This window comes from Python bivittatus, unplaced genomic scaffold (genome assembly GCF_059951505.1).
Source record: "Python bivittatus isolate LINGU-HERP-01145 unplaced genomic scaffold, Pbiv_v1 ctg000690_np1212, whole genome shotgun sequence".
NCBI lineage: Eukaryota > Metazoa > Chordata > Lepidosauria > Squamata > Pythonidae > Python > Python bivittatus.
This window is the reverse complement of record NW_028277096.1, coordinates 6,299,408-6,318,261: the sequence shown is the minus strand read 5'-3', so window position 1 is coordinate 6,318,261 and position 18,854 is coordinate 6,299,408. Positions and strand designations below refer to the sequence as shown.

General features: G+C 40.9%; 1 protein-coding gene across 4 annotated transcripts in view; it reads right to left on the bottom strand.

Annotated features, from left to right (window-relative positions):
• PITPNM3 (PITPNM family member 3) overlaps positions 1–18,854 on the bottom strand; it is a 149,099-nt gene that overhangs the window by 37,866 nt on the left and 92,379 nt on the right. For all 4 annotated transcript variants that reach the window (XM_088152217.1, XM_088152216.1, XM_088152218.1 and 1 more), the window contains 2 exons: positions 9,542–9,618; positions 8,657–8,892 (listed from right to left, as the gene is read on the bottom strand). In XM_088152217.1, coding sequence (XP_088008343.1) covers positions 8,657–8,892; positions 9,542–9,618 — 313 coding nt within the window. The remainder of the gene's footprint in view (positions 1–8,656; positions 8,893–9,541; positions 9,619–18,854) is intronic.

Below are 18,854 nucleotides of genomic sequence, written 5' to 3'. Positions count from 1 at the left end.
TATTATTCCCCTCCATCCAAGGAGCTTGGGAAAAGTTTTACAGAGCCTGAGAGCATAACTTTAAATTACAGTTCAGAGAAGGATACAGAACAAGGTGGGATGGCTACGAAATAAGCCCAGAAACAAAGCATCCATACCAGCTTTCAGACCAGGAAACTCTGAAGCAAAAATGTAGAGCAGCAAGATTAGAAAAGATTGGCCAGGCACCTTGTCCAGGACCCTCTGCCTCCCATGCTGCTGCCACAGGTTCACAAGAACAGCTACAACTGAGAAAGGGAGCTCCAAGTGGCTGAAGCAAGGAAACCAAGCCACATCAAGGTTTTATAGGGGAAATGACATAGAAAACCATCTGTCCAGTGTAGAATGCAAGCAAACTCCATCCAGCTTATAAACACTGGGCACTGTTCCTTATAGCAGTCTTTTAAAGGTTAAGTAAGAGGTATTATATTATAATTGTACTGTGCCAGATTTGATTGCTTAGTTCAGGAAATAATGTGAACTTCAGCCTTCTTCAACTCTAGTTCCTGGTGCTCTCCCCTCTTCGCTCCATTCTAACTCTTTCAATCCTGCTGTTTTCCTGTTCCTATCTTCCTCATTCTACTCACCCACTCACTCACTTCTTTTAGTCTCCTGTCTTTCCTTTATGGTTTTTACTTTCCTCCTCCCTATTATCAAGGTACTTAACCAATGTCAGTTGGAGAACACTGCTCCATTAAAAGCCTAATTACTGCTACAAAATCTCTTTGCTAATTTCAGTAATACATTGATAATCTGTATTATATTTCTGATAATCTATCAATAATCAGTTGACTTTCAGACATCATCCATTGTTCAAGATATGTAGCAGCTGAAATCTAGCCCACTGAGAGCTGCCAAGCAGCAAAATATCTCTAATGTTGACCAGGCAGTATCTCAAGACCCTGCAAAGTTTTGGTGGGACAACTGCATTATTTAAAACATCTTTGTTCTAGTAATTAGACAGCAGGTTAGTAATTAGCAATTAGACTACCAATTAGACACTGTAGGGTGGGAAAAATGCAATCCTTCCCAGCAATAATGCTCCTTCCCAAATACAGGTTCTAACCTTAGTCTAATCACTCCTCTTATCCAGAAGTTGGCTGGGAATTCTGAGAGTTGCAGTCACAACACCATCTGAAAACTGCCAAATCAGGAAGGCTGTTCCAATTCAACCAAGACCTTCTCATTGCACTGAACCACAGCACAATCATGGCCTGACAATATATTTTTTTTATTCAACTAAGACCTTCTCAATTGCATTGGACCACAGCACAATCATGGCCTAACAATTTTTTTTTTTTTTTTTGCTGTGTCCCCATCTCATCCCCAGTCCATGAGTGAGACAGCCTTAATTCGTCCTCTGCTATACTGGGGTTAAAAGTAGTATATTCCCCCTTATTCTGAAATAACCAAAGGCAGCCTTGAAGTATATAAGATCTGTGAGGGGGCAGAAGAAAAGGTGTCCCAGGAGAGAGGAAAGGAAGTGAAAAGAGCAAGCATCGAGGCACATAATGGGTTCAAGAGGATACGGGATCTCTGAATCCCTTATGGCTGCAGGTAGGGGGAGAAAAAAACTCTGTTGATGGGACATGCAGCACAGTCAAGTACCAACATTAGGCCCAGACATCCCTGTTCCACCATGCAAAGGAATGGCGAATGTTGCAAAGTAGCTTTCTTTTTTCCACCTGATTACATTATGACCACTGTCAAGGGAAATGACTTAGTAAGGAGCACACTCAAGTCCACTGCTGTTTTATCTTCATCAGAGAAGCCCTGGAAGACATCAGCCAGGCTTTCCAGGAACATCATGTGAGGGCTGGAGCAGCTGTACCCAAATTTCACTCTGCAAGGTTAAATGAACACACACATCCACTGATTAAGTTGTGGTGAGAAACACTAATTTAGGGAGTTTTGAAAAGGGGGTTCCACAAACTCATGGAGAGAGGTAACTGACCTATCAAAATCTATTATCCACAAAAGCTAAGTTAGAAGATTCAGAAGCAATATTCTGAAAATCTGAGCACTTGTGTTAATAAGTAAGAGTGGATGGGCAAAGATATTGAACTGGCTAATGTTAGAAACCCCTTCATGGATCACTGCCTTGTCGTGGCGAAGGGGCTTGCGTAACTCAGTGAAGCCATGAGCTATACCGTGCAGGGCCACCCAAGACGGACAGGTCATGACAGAGAGTTCTGACAAAATGTGGTCCACTGGAGAAGGAAATGGCAACCCACTCCAGTATCCTTGCCAAGAAAACCCCATGGACAATGTTAAAAGGCTAAAAGATATGACGCTGGAAGATGAGCCCCTCAGGTCGGAAGGTGTCCAATATGCTACTGGGGAAGAGCGGAGGGCATTTCCAAGTAGCTCCAGAAAGAGTGAAGCGGCTGGGCCAAAGCCGAAAGGACGTTCAGCTGTGGATGTATCTGGAAGCGAAAAGAAGGTCCGATGCTGTAAAGAACAATATTGTATAGGTACCTGGAATGTAAGATCTATGAACCAAGGCAAGCTGGATGTGGTCAAACATGAGATGACAAGATTGAACGTCGACATCTTGGGAATCAGCGAACTGAAATGGACGGGAATGGGTGAATTTAATTCGGGTGACCATTATATCTACTACTGTGGGCAAGAAACCCTTAGAAGAAATGGAGTTGCACTCATAGTGAATAAGAGAGTGGGAAAGGCAGTAATGGGGTACAACCTCAAAAACGACAGAATGATCTCAGTGCGTATCCAAGGCAAACCATTCAATATCACAGTCATCCAAGTCTATGCCCCAACCACTGATGCTGAAGAAGCTGAAGTTGACCGCTTCTATGAAGACCTACAACACCTTCTAGAACTAGCACCAAAAAAGATGTCCTTTTCATCATAGGGGATTGGAATGCTAAAGTAGGAAGTCAAGGAGTAATCGGAATAACAGGCAAATTTGGCCTTGGAGTACAAAATGAAGCAGGGCAAAGGCTAATAGAGTTCTGTCAAGAGAACAAGCTAGTCATAGCAAACACTCTTTTCCAACAACACAAGAGACGACTCTATACATGGACATCACCAGATGGTCAATACCGAAACCAGATTGATTATATACTTTGCAGCCAAAGATGGAGAAGCTCTATACAGACAGCAAAAACAAGACCAGGAGCTGACTGTGGCTCAGATCATGAGCTTCTTACTGCAAAATTTAGGCTTAAATTGAAGAATGTAGGGAAAACCACTAGACCACTCAGGTATGACTTAGATCACATTCCTTGTGAGTACACAGTGAAGGTGATGAATAGATTTAGAGGATTAGATTTGGTAGACAGAGTGCCTGAAGAACTATGGACGGAGGTCCGTAACATTGTACAGGAGGCAGCAACTAAAACCATCCCAAAGAAAAAGAAATGCAAGAAAGCAAAATGGCTGTCTGATGAGGCTTTACAAATAGCTGTGGAAAGAAGGAATGCGAAAAGCAAGGGTGAAAGGGAAAGATATAAGCAACTGAATGCAGATTTCCAGAGAATAGCCAGGAGAGATAAGAAGGCCTTCTTAAATGAACAATGCAAAGAAATTGAGGAAAACAATAGAATGGGGAAGACTAGAGATCTCTTCAAGAAAATTGGAGATATGAAAGGAACGTTTAGTGCAAAGATGGGCATGATAAAGGACAAAAAAGGCAGGGACCTAACAGAAGCAGAAGAGATTAAGAAGAGGTGGCAAGAATACACAGAAGAACTATACAAGAAAGATCTTAATGTCCCTGATGTCCACGCTGGTGTGATCACTGACCTTGAGCCAGACATCCTAGAGAGTGAAGTCAAGTGGGCCTTAGGAAGCATTGCTAACAACAAAGCTAGTGGAGATGACAGGATTCCAGCTGAGTTATTTAAAATACTAAAAGATGATGGTGTTAAAGTGCTGCACTCAATATGCCAGCAAGTTTGGAAAACGCAACAGTGGCCACGGGATTGGAAAAGGTCACTTTACGTTCCAATTCCAAAGAAGGGCAACGCCAAAGAATGCTCAAACTATCGCACAATTGCACTCATTTCACATGCTAGCAAGGTTATGCTCAAAATCCTACAAGCTAGGCTTCAGCAATATATGAACCGAGAACTACCGGATGTACAAGCTGGGTTTCGAAGAGGCAGAGGAACTAGAGATCAAATCGCCAACATTCGCTGGATCATGGAGAAAGCACGAGAGTTCCAGAAAAATATCTACTTCTGCTTCATTGACTATGCAAAAGCCTTTGATTGTGTGGATCACAACAAACTGTGGCAAATTCTTAAAGAGATGGGAATACCAGACCACCTTACCTGTCTCCTGAGAAATCTGTATGCGGGCCAAGAAGCAACAGTTAGAACCGGTCATGGAACAACCGATTGGTTCAAAATAGGGAAAGGTGTACGACAAGGCTGTATACTGTCACCCTGCTTATTTAACCTATATGCAGAGTACATCATGAGAAATGCCAGGCTGGAAGAATCACAAGCCGGAATTAAGATTGCAGGGAGAATCATCAACAACCTCAGATATGCGGACGATACCACCCTAATGGCAGAAAGTGAAGAAGAACTAAAGAGCCTCTTGATGAGGGTGAAAGAGGAGAGTGCAAAAGCTGGCTTGAAACTCAACATTAAAAAAACTAAGATCATGGCATCTGGACCCATCAATTCCTGGCAGATAGAAGGGGTAGAAATGGAAGCAGTAACAGACTTCATTTATTTGGGCTCCAAGATCACCGCAGACGGAGACTGCAGCCATGAAATTAAAAGACGCTTGCTCCTTGGGAGGAAAGCTATGGCAAGCCTAGATAGCATATTAAAAAGCAGAGACGTCACCTTGCCGACAAAGATCCGCATAGTCAAAGCTATGGTTTTTCCAGTAGTAATGTATGGCTGTGAGAGCTGGACCATAAAAAGGCCGAGCGCCGAAGAATTGATGCCTTTGAACTGTGGTGCTGGAGAAGACTCTTAAGAGTTCCCTGGACTGCTAGGAGGTCAAACCAGTCAATCTTAAAGGAAATCAACCCTGATTGCTCATTGGAAGGATCGATAATGAAGCTCAAGCTCAGATATTTTGGCCACCTAATGCGAAGAGAGATCTCTTTGGAGAAGACCCTGATGCTGGGAAAGATTGAAGGCAAAAGGAGAAGAGGACGGCAGAGGATGAGATGGTTAGATAGCATCACTGAAGCAATGAGCATGAAACTGAGCAAACTCAGGGAGGCAGTGAAGGACAGGAAGGCCTGGCGCAGTATGGTTCATGGGGTCACGAAGAGTCGGACACGACTTAACGACTAAACAACAACAACAATGTTAGAAACAGAATCCTTGGCTTCTGTTGGAGCATAACCTATGCCATCTCTCCTAGGTGGCATTTTTTTTTTTAGAAAACAGCAGAAAAAGAACTCTGGGATATTCTGGCAGTTATTTTGGCTATAAATATGCAATATGTGAATGACAGATTTAAAGATAGAAAGATTCAAAGAAATTCAAGCCTAATAGCCCTTTTCAATCTGACACATTCCAGGAGGGTTGGACTGCAGTTTCCATATAACCTGGGCAATATATATGGTAGTAGGGTAACATAATGACAATAACAACAATAATTAAATTTATATGCCACCTGATTCCTAGCAACGCTGGGCAGTTAAGAGCCTCCTTATCTAAGAGCCTCCCCCCTCAATGCCACTCCCCATTCAAGGATATCTGCTCACTTTAATTATATATATAGCTATGCTGAATATTGTCCCATTTTAATTGAAGGATGAACACTGATTTTTCAAAGGAGAGGGAAGATTGTTTTTGTTTTGTTTAACATCCTGTTAACTATCCTTGTATTTCTCTTATTAGCTGGTACAGGATTAATTCCTCCTATTCTTTTTTTTTTTTTTTGGTCTTCCTGGAATAGTCACCAGGAACAGAGCAATTGGGGATCACGTGGTAAATTAGGTGATGTCAGAGACAAACTGCAAAATGAATCTGGCTACATAATGTTGGTGAGTGCAAACAAAGCCAGATTGAAAGACAAATGCAAGAGAAGACAGTGCCAATGAAATAGACAAAAACAGAAAAAGTAGTTTTGGTTCAGTTCCAGTTAAATGCCAGCCTTCCTTGACCTCAGCCTTATGATTCTCAGAACATAAATGCTGTGTCCACTCTGAAGACTGCAGAGCATCATTTTCTCTAGGCCTTTGGTCAAACTGACCCAGGACATAACACTGACTGCTTTACGATCTCTGAACGCAGAGGAACTCCAGAATGACATGATGAAATCTAATTATTTACAAGGCCGTTTAACTAAATTAATGTCTATAAAGACATAGCAGAAAACAGCAATTAGGGCAGGAGCTATATTTTGACAGAGGAGCCAGCTCACTTAGTGCCAATTATATTGATGTAACTGATGATGTGAAGGTAGGAGAATAGAAAATTTTCATTCTGCTTCTGAATTCATTTCACAGTCGGTGCAAAAAGCAACAACACTAATTGTTTTAAAGATTCTAATTATATCTGACATTTTATATATTTAATCAGCAGAACTTTCATATGAACCAAAGTAGGAGGAAAATATTTATCTCCGAGCAAAGAAACAGAATGTGCAACCATCAGCCTTTCAATTGTCAAGTACAAGCACCTATAAAATCTAGTTTGTAGGGCATACAACATCCAAAGAATTAATCAACAAGAGATTTTTCTTCCTCCTGCTGAGAATCACAGATGTCCTCAGCTTCCCTAAAAATCAGCAGGGAGAGGGCACTTGGTTTATTCCATAGGCTGCTGGATTCTTGGGGTCATCACTCTCTCTTGTTCTAGTTTTTTCCTGAGCAGTTAACACATTCCCATGCTTCCGTCATGAGATCGTTGTTCCACTTTCATAGACCTCAACTGCTAAATTGGTAATTGGTACATAAGCAAATATCTTAGTGGAAACACGGTCAGTCTTTGCTACAGCATATAAAGTATCCACACACCAAAGAACAGATTGTCTAAAATTACCCAGGATACAGAAAGATGGCCATAAATTTTATTTCTACAGCCATAGGGTTTGATTACACATGGCTAATTTCTATGAGCTTATTGTGTATGTGCAGTCCTTGCAAACTGATTATTTATTAGTGCATACATATCCCACCTTTTCTTTGAGGGCACAAGACGGCATATGTGGAGCCCCCCTAAGTTTATCCCCACAACAATTTGGTTTGCCAGGCTTGTCATGGTAAAAGTATGAAGAAAAAATTTCTAATGTTTAGGTTTACAGAGTTGGGGTGGGGGGAGCATTTTGGGAACTGTGTGTCAATTCCAATTGTTTTCCATCTCTATGAAGTATGCTCTTTGCCTCTCTTTTCACAAGAATTGGGGGGAGATTCTTCTGACATGACTAAACACTGCACACTCCCCATCCCTCTTTTCTGCAAAAGAGGGAGAAGGGAGAGGGAAGAACCTACAACTACTAATTAGTTGATGGTCTTTGGACCCCTTTTGCTGAGCTGAAGCTAGAATATTCTTACTAACAGGGAAGGCAATGGAAGGAATTATTTTGAAATCAGAAAGAAGCATTTGCCTTTCCCCATTCAAAAAAGCTGAAGAACTTAACTACCATATTTTCCCCTTTGTCTGGAAGGGAAAATTCTGATTTAAACTGAGCCTTTTATGGGAGAAGGAGTGAGCAAAGGGGCCTCTTATCTGAGCCCCACAGAAAAAGGGGATCCCATACAAAGTTTGGATCCCATCCAAAGTATGGCTTAGTATGTAAAATGATCAGATAGAAGGCAGTAACATGAATCAGTTAATGTATAGCTCCAAGAATTATTTCAGTATGTTAGGTTCCTTCCATGTTTCTGCTGTTGCTTTTAATGAACACAAATGGGGTTTTAAAGAGGGGGAGCACAAAAAACATTCTGCTGCTGACCCTCTCAAGAGACTTAAAAAGTTCAGTGTTTATGTCTCCAGATGAGTTGAAGCTCCAGATGAAACAGAGGGGGAACTCAATCCTTTGCTAAGCTCCTCCTCCTGGAAAGGATTTATCGGATAAATCAGGGTATTTATCAATCCCCTGGACCATCCCCTCCATTCCTATCTGGTGGCTTTATGTTAAGAAGTTTCTTTTAGTTTTGCACAGAACAATAAGTATTGCCTAAACCAATCCCAGCAGTGCAGTATCTAAACATTTTATCCTCAACAGTGACATTTTGTTTTACAGAGGGTTAGGGTTTATGTTTCATTTTAAAAGCTATTGTGATACATATATCTGTGCTGAGAAAATTCCCTGTAGGAACCTCAGAAAGCCAGAGGCACTAAAAAAGAATCAGCCAATTCAGCCTGAGCCACCTGTGGCCACAGCTGAAAATAGAACTTTTTCTACATTCCCATTTATATGAAATGTCACTATTTAGTACTGTTGCTATTTGTTCTGTTTATTAATCTGTCATTTTTAATCCAGAAATGCTTCACAATTCGTACTTCTTTCACAATAATAGCCTACAGGGCAAGCTGCTGTTATCCCCACTTCTCAGGTGGAAATGCACATGGAGAGAGAATGGTTTACCAAAAGGTGTATCTCATTTCCTTTCTCACAAAATGTCACAGAAAGTTTATTTCCTAGTTCACTGAAATACGTACTATGATAATTAAGAAGGAACGGAACTCACTTTGCCATGAGGGAGAAGGCTTCAGAGCAAACAGCTGGACAGGAAACAAGTCGGATTACGATATGGCCGAGTGAGGAAGGGAAATGGGCCTGTGTCACTTTCTCAAATACAGATGCGAAGGTGTTGATGTCAGCCATCTTGCTGCTGGGCTCCCCTGCTCCTGTGTCTAGGATGTTGCCCCCATGAAGAACAAGAATCAGGACGTGCGTTCTGCAATTCTGCAATTGACTTCCTTCCTGGAGAGGGAAAGAAAAAGAAACAAATGTTCTATCTGGAAAATTAGAGATTTGAGGAGAAGCTTTGTTTTATGCTACATTTATGAGAGAAAGAGCAAAGCTCTATTATAGTCAATAGCTACAGGTTATTCATGGACATTAACCCAAGAAAAAGTGGAGGATGGGAAATATGGTCGTTGCGGAGAGTAATTTATTATTTTCTAGTGCATCTTGCCACATTAGAAAAAGCTCAAGTCTACAGAGTAAAAGATAATTTGAAACCATCATTAAAATTTTTATTGTGTGTTGCCTAGAGTCACTTTTCTGTGAAATAGGTGGCTGTATAAATATGAGAAATAAATAAATAAAATAAAACTTTAAAAATTATCATTAAAACCATGGACGGTCTCTCTGCTCTGCTTTCTCAGGAAGAGAATCAAATCCCAATACATGGATGAAGGTTGTGATTTACAGCAGTTAACTAAACAACAGCCCAGCAAATGTAATTTTGGAGCCAAAGATAGTTTTGACTACTGAGAACCGAAAGATTCTGTTTTCCCCCAATGCATTATAACATCTGAGACTTCAGAGCATGTTCACGGCAGAATCTGAGTACTGCATTGCTGTGGGTGCAGGAGCTGCCTGAAGCATGTTCCAGGTAGTACCTCACCTCACTGTCCTCATGGATTTCAATGCTGCCCTGTGCAGGATAGCGATGTTTCCTCAGAGAGGCTCTGTACAGCTCCCCTGAAAGACAAACGAAGAGGAGTATTACAACAACCAACACTTTTGCTTCTGACATCCCAATTACCGACAGCTGCGAAACGGATTGCTGCATTATTGATATGAATCTCAAGCCAAGACCTAAAGAGCCATGCTTCTGTAATTCTGTGACACCTCAGCCAGTGGATTGACTGTGCTTCCAGGGCTCCTACTTCCACTCAACGGTAATCAGTAGCTATTCTGTCTTGTCCTCAATGGAGTTCTTGTAGAAAGAAAAAACCCATTGGAAAATGCTAGTGGTTTTTGAGTGGAAGACTTTCTCTGGGCTATTCATGAGTGCTTATGTTTATGGAACAGCATTTTATTTATTCATTAGATATATTTGTTTTGTTCAGTCGTTAAGTCGTGTCCGACTCTTCGTGACCCCATGAACCATACCGCACCAGGCCTTCCTGTCCTCCACTGCCTCCCTGAGTTTGCTCAGTTTCATGCTCATTGCTTCAGTGATGCTATCTAACCATCTCATCCTCTACCGTCCTCTTCTCCTTTTGCTTTCAATCTTTCCCAGCATCAGGGTCTTTTCCAAAGAGTCCTCTCTTCGCATTAGGTGAACAAAGTATCTGAGCTTGAGCTTCATGATCAATCCTTCCAATGAGCAGTCAGGGTTGATTTCCTTTAAGATTGACTGGTTTGACCTCCTAGCAGTCCAGGGGACTCTTAAGAGTCTTCTCCAGCACCACAGTTCAAAGGCATCAATTCTTCGGCGCTCAGCCTTCTTTATGGTCCAGCTCTCACAGCCATACACTACTACTGGAAAAACCATAGCTTTGACTATGCGGATCTTTGTCGGCAAGGTGACGTCTCTGCTTTTTAATATGCTATCTAGGTTTGCCATAGCTTTCCTCCCAAGGAGCAAGCGTCTTTTAATTTCATGGCTGCAGTCTCCGTCTGCGGTGATCTTGGAGCCCAAATAAATGAAGTCTGTTACTGCTTCCATTTCTACCCCTTCTATTTGCCAGGAATTGATGGGTCCAGATGCCACGATCTTAGTTTTTTTAATGTTGAGTTTCAAGCCAGCTTTCGCACTCTCCTCTTTCACCCTCATCAAGAGGCTCTTTAGTTCTTCACTTTCTGCCATTAGGGTAGTATCATCTGCATATCTGAGGTTGTTGATGTTTCTCCCTGCAATCTTAATTCCAGCTTGTGATTCTTCCAGCCTGGCATTTCTCATGATGTACTCTGCATATAGGTTAAATAAGCAGGGTGACAGTATACAGCCTTGTCGTATTCCTTTCCCTATTTTGAACCAATCGGTTGTTCCGTGACCGGTTCTAACTGTTGCTTCTTGGCCCACATACAGATTTCTCAGGAGACAGGTAAGGTGGTCTGGTACCACCATCTCTTTAAGAATTTGCCAGAGTTTGTTGTGATCCACACAGTCGAAGGCTTTTGCATAGTCAATGAAGCAGAAGTAGATGTTTTTCTGGAACTCCTATTCTCCAGGAGATCACCATGGTATGCATAGCACTTTCTCACTTAATTTTATCCTATCTAGCCATGATGTTGGTTAGGCTAAGAAGGACTGACCAGCCAAAAGTCATCTAATGAATTCAGCTTAATGCAATTTGAACTTGGATTTTCCCTACTCTAACTGTACAGCATAGCTAACCACCTTCATTCAATACAATCGTCATTTGAAAGCATTAATTGTCACCAATTCAATTTATGACCAAAAGTGGCCATCGCATTGTCTGCTTTATAGTTTGTTTGTTTTCCTTTTTGTGTTCTGCCTTTGGAAATTTTCTTCCAAAGGATCTCCAACACAAGGTAAACAAAAGTAAAATACTTATGGATTGTTCTTATCTTTATCTGCAGGCAAAGACAAAGCGTAACAAGGAGCAGGGTGAGAACACATGAGGAAGTTTTCAAATATAGCACTTGGTCCCTACATGTGCACACACTTGGAACTTCAAGAGAAACAATCCACTCTATTCTCTCAAGATCTGACCACCTTCATTCTGTTGAATTAATAAATGAGATCTGAATAGCTGAGCAAAGCAGCGGTTTCCAGATATAATAGTCAAATTATCATAGTTGAAAAACTCAGCTCCTCCCATAGCCAAAACCCTATGATTGTATCAGCTTTTAGTAAATGCAATTCCAGCTTTGGATGGGGTGAGAGAAGCTGGCAAATACAGTCTAATACCAGCAGATGTCAACCGATAGAAAAAAAGGAAGGTCTCTTCAGATTTAACTTCTAGGGAAAAAGAAAAAAGAAAAGCAGGAACACCTTGCAGGCAAACTGTGGAAACTATTCCTCAGTTTTTAAAAAGTGGAAACTGAGTTTCTATCTAATGCTAGCAAGCAAAGTTAAAGGTACAAAAATAGAATCAGATTCTCCCCTAACTATACTGTTGAGATAGTCAGACTGTGTATATTATTGGCCTACATTTGTTTGAGGATAGGAGACATTCCCACCTAGGCACAATTTGTTTCTCAATCTGACAAAGGCAGAACCATGAAGAAAGCAGAACAGCTACTGGGTTCACACACCTGTAGTCAATGTATCCGCTGCTTTAACTGCTTAAGAATACATCTGAAATTGTAGTATGAACAAGTGGGAAAATATTTATGCAAACGCACTTCCATAAAGCCCTTTCTAGACAAAAAACATTTTGTTCATTTCATGCCAATTGTTTCTTCAATGTTTTCAACGTTTTTTTTTTCCTTCCTGCATGTATCAGTTGCCAAGGAAACAACTGCAGGATAGAATCTGATTATCTCCTATAATCAAAATGCAAGTGTCACTTTTCTCTGCAATGACGACAAAGGTGTTGTACCATACCCACATTCCAAACTTGTCCCATTGTGTGCTGAGGGAACTCCATTCATCAGTTTGTACAGGTGAAACTCGAAAAATTAGAATATCGTGCAAATGTTCATTTATGTCAGTACGGCAACTCAAAAGGTGAAACCAATATATGAGATAGACGCATTACATGCAAAGCAAGATATGTCAAGCCTTACTTTGGTATAATTGTGATGATTATGGCGTACAGCTTATGAAAACCCCAAATTCACAATCTCAGAAAATTAGAATAGTGTGAAAAGGTTCAATATTCTAGGCTCAAAGTGTCCCACTCTAATCAGCTAATGAATCCATAACACCTGCAAAGGGTTCCTGAGCCTTTAAATGGTCTCTCAGGCTGGTTCAGTAGGAACCACAAGCATGGGAAAGACTGCTGACCTGACAGTTGTTCAGAAAACCATCATTGACACCCTCCATAAGGAGGGAAAGTCCTGCAAAAGAAGTTGGATGTTCCCAAAGTGCTGTATCACAGCACATCAATAGAAGGTTATGTGGAAGGGAAAAGTGTGGTAGAAAAAGGTGCACAAGCAGCAGGGATGACCGCAGCCTGGAGAGGATTGTCAGGAAAAGGCCATTCAAAAGTGTTGGGGACTTTCACAAGGAGTGGACTGAGGCTGGAGTTAGTGCATCAAGAGCCACCACACACAGACGGATCCTGGACATGGACTTCAAATGTCGTATTCCTCTTGTCAAGCCACTCCTGAACAACAAGCAACGTCAGAAGCGTCTTACCTGGGCTACAGAAAAAAAGAACTGGTCTGTTGCCCAGTGGTCCAAAGTCCTCTTTTCTGAAGAGAGCAACTTTTGCATCTCATTTGGGAACCAAGGACCCAGAGTCTGGAGGAAGAATGGAGAGGCACACAATGCACGATGCTTGAAGTCCAGTCTGAAGTTTCCACAGTCTGTGTTGATTTGGGGAGCCATGTCATCTGCTGGTGTTGGTCCACTGTGCTTCATTAAGTCCAGGGTCAACACAGCCGTCTACCAGAAGATTTTGGAGCACTTCATGCTTCCTTCCGCAGACGAGCTTATGGGGATGCTGACTTCATTTTCCAGCAGGACTTGGCACCTGCCCACACTGCCAAAAGTACCAAAACCTGGTTCAATGACCATGGGATTACTGTGCTTGATTGGCCAGCAAACTCGCCTGACCTGAACCCCATAGAGAATCTATGGGGCATTGCCAAGAGAAAGATGAGAGACATGAGACCGAACAATGCAGTGGAGCTGAAGGCCGCTATTGAAGCATCCTGGTCTTCCATAACACCTCAGCAGTGCCACAGGCTGATAGCATCCATGCCATGCCGCATTGCAGCAGTCATTGCTGCAAAAGGGGCCCAAACCAAGTACTGAGTACATATGCATGCTTATACTTTGCAGAGGTCCGATATTGTTCTATTTCCAATCCTTGTGTTATTGATGTCATGTAATATTCTAATTTTCTGAGATTGTGAATTTGGGGTTTTCATAAGCTGTACGCCATAATCATCACAATTATACCAAAGTAAGGCTTGACATATCTCGCTTTGGATGTAATGCGTCTATCTCATATATTGGTTTCACCTTTTGAGTTGCCGTACTGACATAAATGAACATTTGCACGATATTCTAATTTTTTGAGTTTCACCTGTATATGGAGTGAGGAATTTACTTTTCCTTCTCTCTCTTCCAGATGCTTCTGTTTTGCATTGTATTTATTCTATCAAATACATTACATCATTCAGAGTTCTTGTAGCTGGAGAAGGATCACATAATTTGGAGATGTGTGAGTTCATGGTGGCCCATGAGACCTCCCAAAAGATGTAAGGCATGCATAGCTTCTCCAAAGGTTGCTGCTAAATGCAGTATATGAGTGGTGTGCATCAAATTAATATAATTTTTAGGCTTAAGTTATGTCAAACTACATTTAGCTTTTGTTCTATACTCATCCTTTTTTGTCCCGTCCAAACCAAAATGGGACACTTTTCTCAACACAGCTGAGATGTTGTGCTTTCTCAGCTGTCTACTGAAGAAAAAGAATCATCCCACAGTTATAGACTATAGGCTATGAAGGTTGGAAGACAACTGAGGGAAAAAATGGAAAGACCAAATCTTAAGAAGGACGGACACATGTCACTTATCCACAATGTGGGACATCTATAAAAGAGCTGAGCTTACACAAACTCAGATTCCATGCTATCCAAAAAGATGTAGCCTGGAAGTATAGTTGGTCATCCAACTATCTTTTCAGTAGGCCTCTTCAGGATATCTGATGGGTTCCATCTTTACATATCAGAAAACCAGACTGTTGTTTGTCAATCTTATTCACATTATACAGATTTATTTCTTCTAAACAATAAAAATATGTTAGGAAGGGGATTTCAAGAGATTAAAATAATTCCTGACCGATAATCCCAATTGAACACTTATTTCTTAATGCATCAATTTTCACATACAGGTAGTCCTCAGGTTACAATGGCAATTGGGAATTTCCATCACTAAATGATGTGGTCATAAAGCATGACATGATGTCACTGCATAGTTTAGTGATTGTAATCTCGACAGTCCCAGTTGCCACTGTAACCCCAGGATTGCACGAGTTAAGTGAGGATCTCACATGACTGCGACGTTGGAAGATGTGGGAGTCCCAGGCAAGCAGGCTGGCATTATGGAGTGTGGTGGGTGCTGCGAGCACTATGGAGCACAGATGGGTGGGCAGCTACTGCAGGTGGGTACTAGGGAGCATGGGCAGATGCCACGGGCAGGTTCCACCACCCTGCCAGGAATGGAAGGAGCCAGGGCTGCAAGTCCTCTGCGCCATATGCCACTGCCAGCTGGGGGAATCCTCCTGCCAGGCAGTGAGCAGGGACGTTTTTGCATTGCCTCACTGTGTGGCTGTGATGCCTGGTGGCAGGGTGGCTATGGCACTAACTTTGCTAGTAAGTGTGTGGAACAGGGCCAGCTGAGTCTCACAAGCCCATGGCTGAGGCAGCGCTTCACCAGGGGGGCATCGGATGGTGCCGGCAGCAGGAGCAGCAGGCCATTCAGCTGTTGCTCCTGCTGCCGGCACCATCCGATGCCCTCCTGGTGAAGCGCTGCCTCAGCCATAGGCTTGTGAGACTCAGCTGGCCCTGCTCCACACACTGCACTCACTAAAGGGTGAGAGGAGCCCTACCCAGCTTGGAGATGGTGCTGTCCTGTTACAAGCACTACTCGGCCAAAAGCTGCCAGAGGTGACAAGGGTGACAGAGCCCCTGCGCCACAGGACTTGCAGCCAGCTGGCATTGGTGAGCCCAGCAGAGGGGAGGCAGGTGAAGAAGACAAAGGTCAGCTGGGGGCGGTGGCATGGTCATAAATGAGAGCTGGTTGCTAAGTGCCCAAATTTTGATCATGTGACCCCAGGGACGCTGCTATGGCCAGAACTTCGAGGACCGGTCATAAGTCCATGTTTTTCAGTAACATCATAACTTTGAATAGCTGCTGAACGAATGGATGTAACTGGGGACTACCTGTACCATTTTATAAGGAGGGAGGGATATATTCAAATGACCTCAAAATCATGGTTTGGATGATTACCAGTCAGGCATGGCTTTCACTTTCTCTACCATTTTCCCCCTTTAAAATTGTACAAAATCTTATGAGGAAAGGGTGAACTTCTTAAATTTAACTAGAATAGACAACAAAGAGACAATATGATAACAGCCTTTAAGTATTTTAAGGCTTCGCACATAGAACATAGAACAAAATTGTTTCTACTGCTCCAGAACACAGGACCCAAACTAACAGATTCAAATGACAAGAAAGATTTCAACTAAACTTTAACAATATTTAAATGCGATCAACCTTTTGACAATGAAACAAACTTCTTCAGAAGATACTGATTCTCCTTCATTAAAAGTTCTGAGTATAGACCCTTAAAGGGTCATGTTGTACTAGCAGGGGATTGGACAAGTTGAATGAGATTAGTTCACACCCTCTGATCCACACTCAAAAGTTATAGTTTATGGGAGGGCGGAGCTGGCGTCGCGGCGATACGGCGGGCGATCCTGGGTTCCCAGGATCGCAGCTGATATCTCCTCCCCTGGACGGTCCCGACGGACCTAAGCCGTCCCGAAGAGATGGCGATCGTAAAGGGCGCGTCCCGCGGATCTCAGGGATGCCGCAAGTTCCAGATTGATCCCGGGAGAAGCTCTTGAAGCTGGCGGAGGAGAGCCAGCCAAAAATGGCTGCGAAAGCCGGGACAGCTCCAAAGGAAGAAGGAAGAGAGGGGTGTCAACTGGGTGAGATGGACTTTTATTATTCAACTATTCTTAGAGAACACCTTAAGTAACTTAAAGAGATTTTTAAAAGTGAAGAAAAGTGGATTAAGCGGCGAGATTGAATCTTATAAAAAAAAGAAGGGAAAAAAAAAATTTCTTTTCAACTTTCCCTTTTTAGTGGAATTGACAAGATGTTTTTCTTTTAAAAAAATATATTTTTTAACTGGATTGGCTTTTTCTTTTTAATATTCAATAATTCTTTATTTTAAGCCTTTTTTTTGACTAAGATTTCTTTATTGTTATAAGAAATTTATACTTTTTGATTTTGAAATGGGGAAAGTGGAGTTAAGAGAAAGTAAATGAAAGAAAGTTGCACTGCCATCTAGAGGCGCGACTTAGTGCTTTTTTCCTTCCATTGTGACGCATGCTCAAGGACTCTGTGCTTTCTAAAAAGATAGTGGGATGTGCATGTTTATACAGGTGCCATCCGTAACTATAAACAAGAAAGTGGAGTTGAAAGCGATTTTGAAAATATCAAGATGGAAAGTTTGAGCTAGTCACAAGAGCCTTGATTAGTGGCAGTAGCTCTTTTTTCTGCTAGAAGCTCTGCTTTGCTCTCCATTCCCCCCTCCCAGTTGGATTTTTTTTTAAAGAGACTTAGTCTCTCCCCTCCTCTCCTTTTTTTTTTCTTTTTTCTTTTATTTTTCTCCTTTTGCTTCTTTTTTTCTCTTATTTTTGGCAAGAACAAAGATAAAGAATCCTTTGACTCAATGAAGGTTTATCAAGACAATAGACTATACGAGAAACACAATGTAGAAAAAGATCTTTAAACTATTGAGGATGACTATAAAAAACTGGAAGAAGAGCTGCAGAAATTCCCGCAAAAAAAAAGAAAAAAAGATATTAAAGCTAAAATGGACTTAATTAAACATAAAATGGGATCAATGGAAAAGGAAGAAATAGTACAAGAAATCAGAAGCATTAAACAGAATTATTGTGAGGCCTATAAACTGAGAATTAAAAGGGTTAATCAACTGATAAATGAAGAGGGACAGACTTGTTCTTGGCACTGAGGGTGAGAAAAAGATTATACAAGATTATAATGGAAAATCGTATTAAGAGAATGCACAAAAAGAAGAAGTAAAACAACACTGAAAGAAACTACTTCAGATGTTTAAAGAAAAACGAGGGGAATACAACAATGATGGAACTGACAGAAGCTTTAAAAAGCAGAATGTTTGAAAGGACATTTATTATTGCTTTCTCTTATCCAATAACATAGAAAAAGGAATAAACAGCTAGATATTTTGGGATATTGAATGAAAAGGGTGAACTCAAAATTATGCAAGCGCTGGAATAAAGTATAAATCTGAGATGTATAGTTAAAAATTGTATTTGATTGTAAATGTCTTAAGAGATTAGACTAAAATTTATATATGGTTGAATATAGTAACATATAGATTTTAAACTAGAGACATTTTTGTTGAAACATGTAGTGAAGAATCTGGTTAGAACTGTAACCTGGTTAGAACCGTAACTGATACTGTAACTGATACTGGTTAGAACTGTAACTTTTAAGAATTTGAAAAATTAAAAAGTACTTATGCAGGAGGAAGTTATTGAAAATTATGGAATGTGCAGAGATGAGTTAAATTGAGATTTGATATTAGAGTAAGAAGATAAGTAATTTTATATGACACGGGATTTGTTTTTATTAATGATTAGATGAGAAAATATAGTAATGTAATGGATTAGGAAATTTTATAATAGAAATTTGATATTAACTATTATATATATACACATATAATCGATAGATGAAAATGTATTACTAATCCTATTGAAAGTTAAAAATTTTTGTAATAAATGATTCTATAGATTAGCTATGAATGATTAATAATTGTTTATTGATAAGTATACAAGTATATTTTGAATAGATGATATGAGAATTTAAGATTATGAAAGGGGCACCAACGAGTTGGTAACTGGTTGACACACGGTATAAAATGGAAGATGCTTTTTTTATGCCTTTTTATGTTTTTGTTTGTTCATGTATGTTTTGTGTTTGTTGTAAAAATAAAAAAACATTTATAAAAAAAAAAAAGTTATAGTTTATTATGGCAGCTAAATGTGGAAAACGGTTTCATTCAAACCAC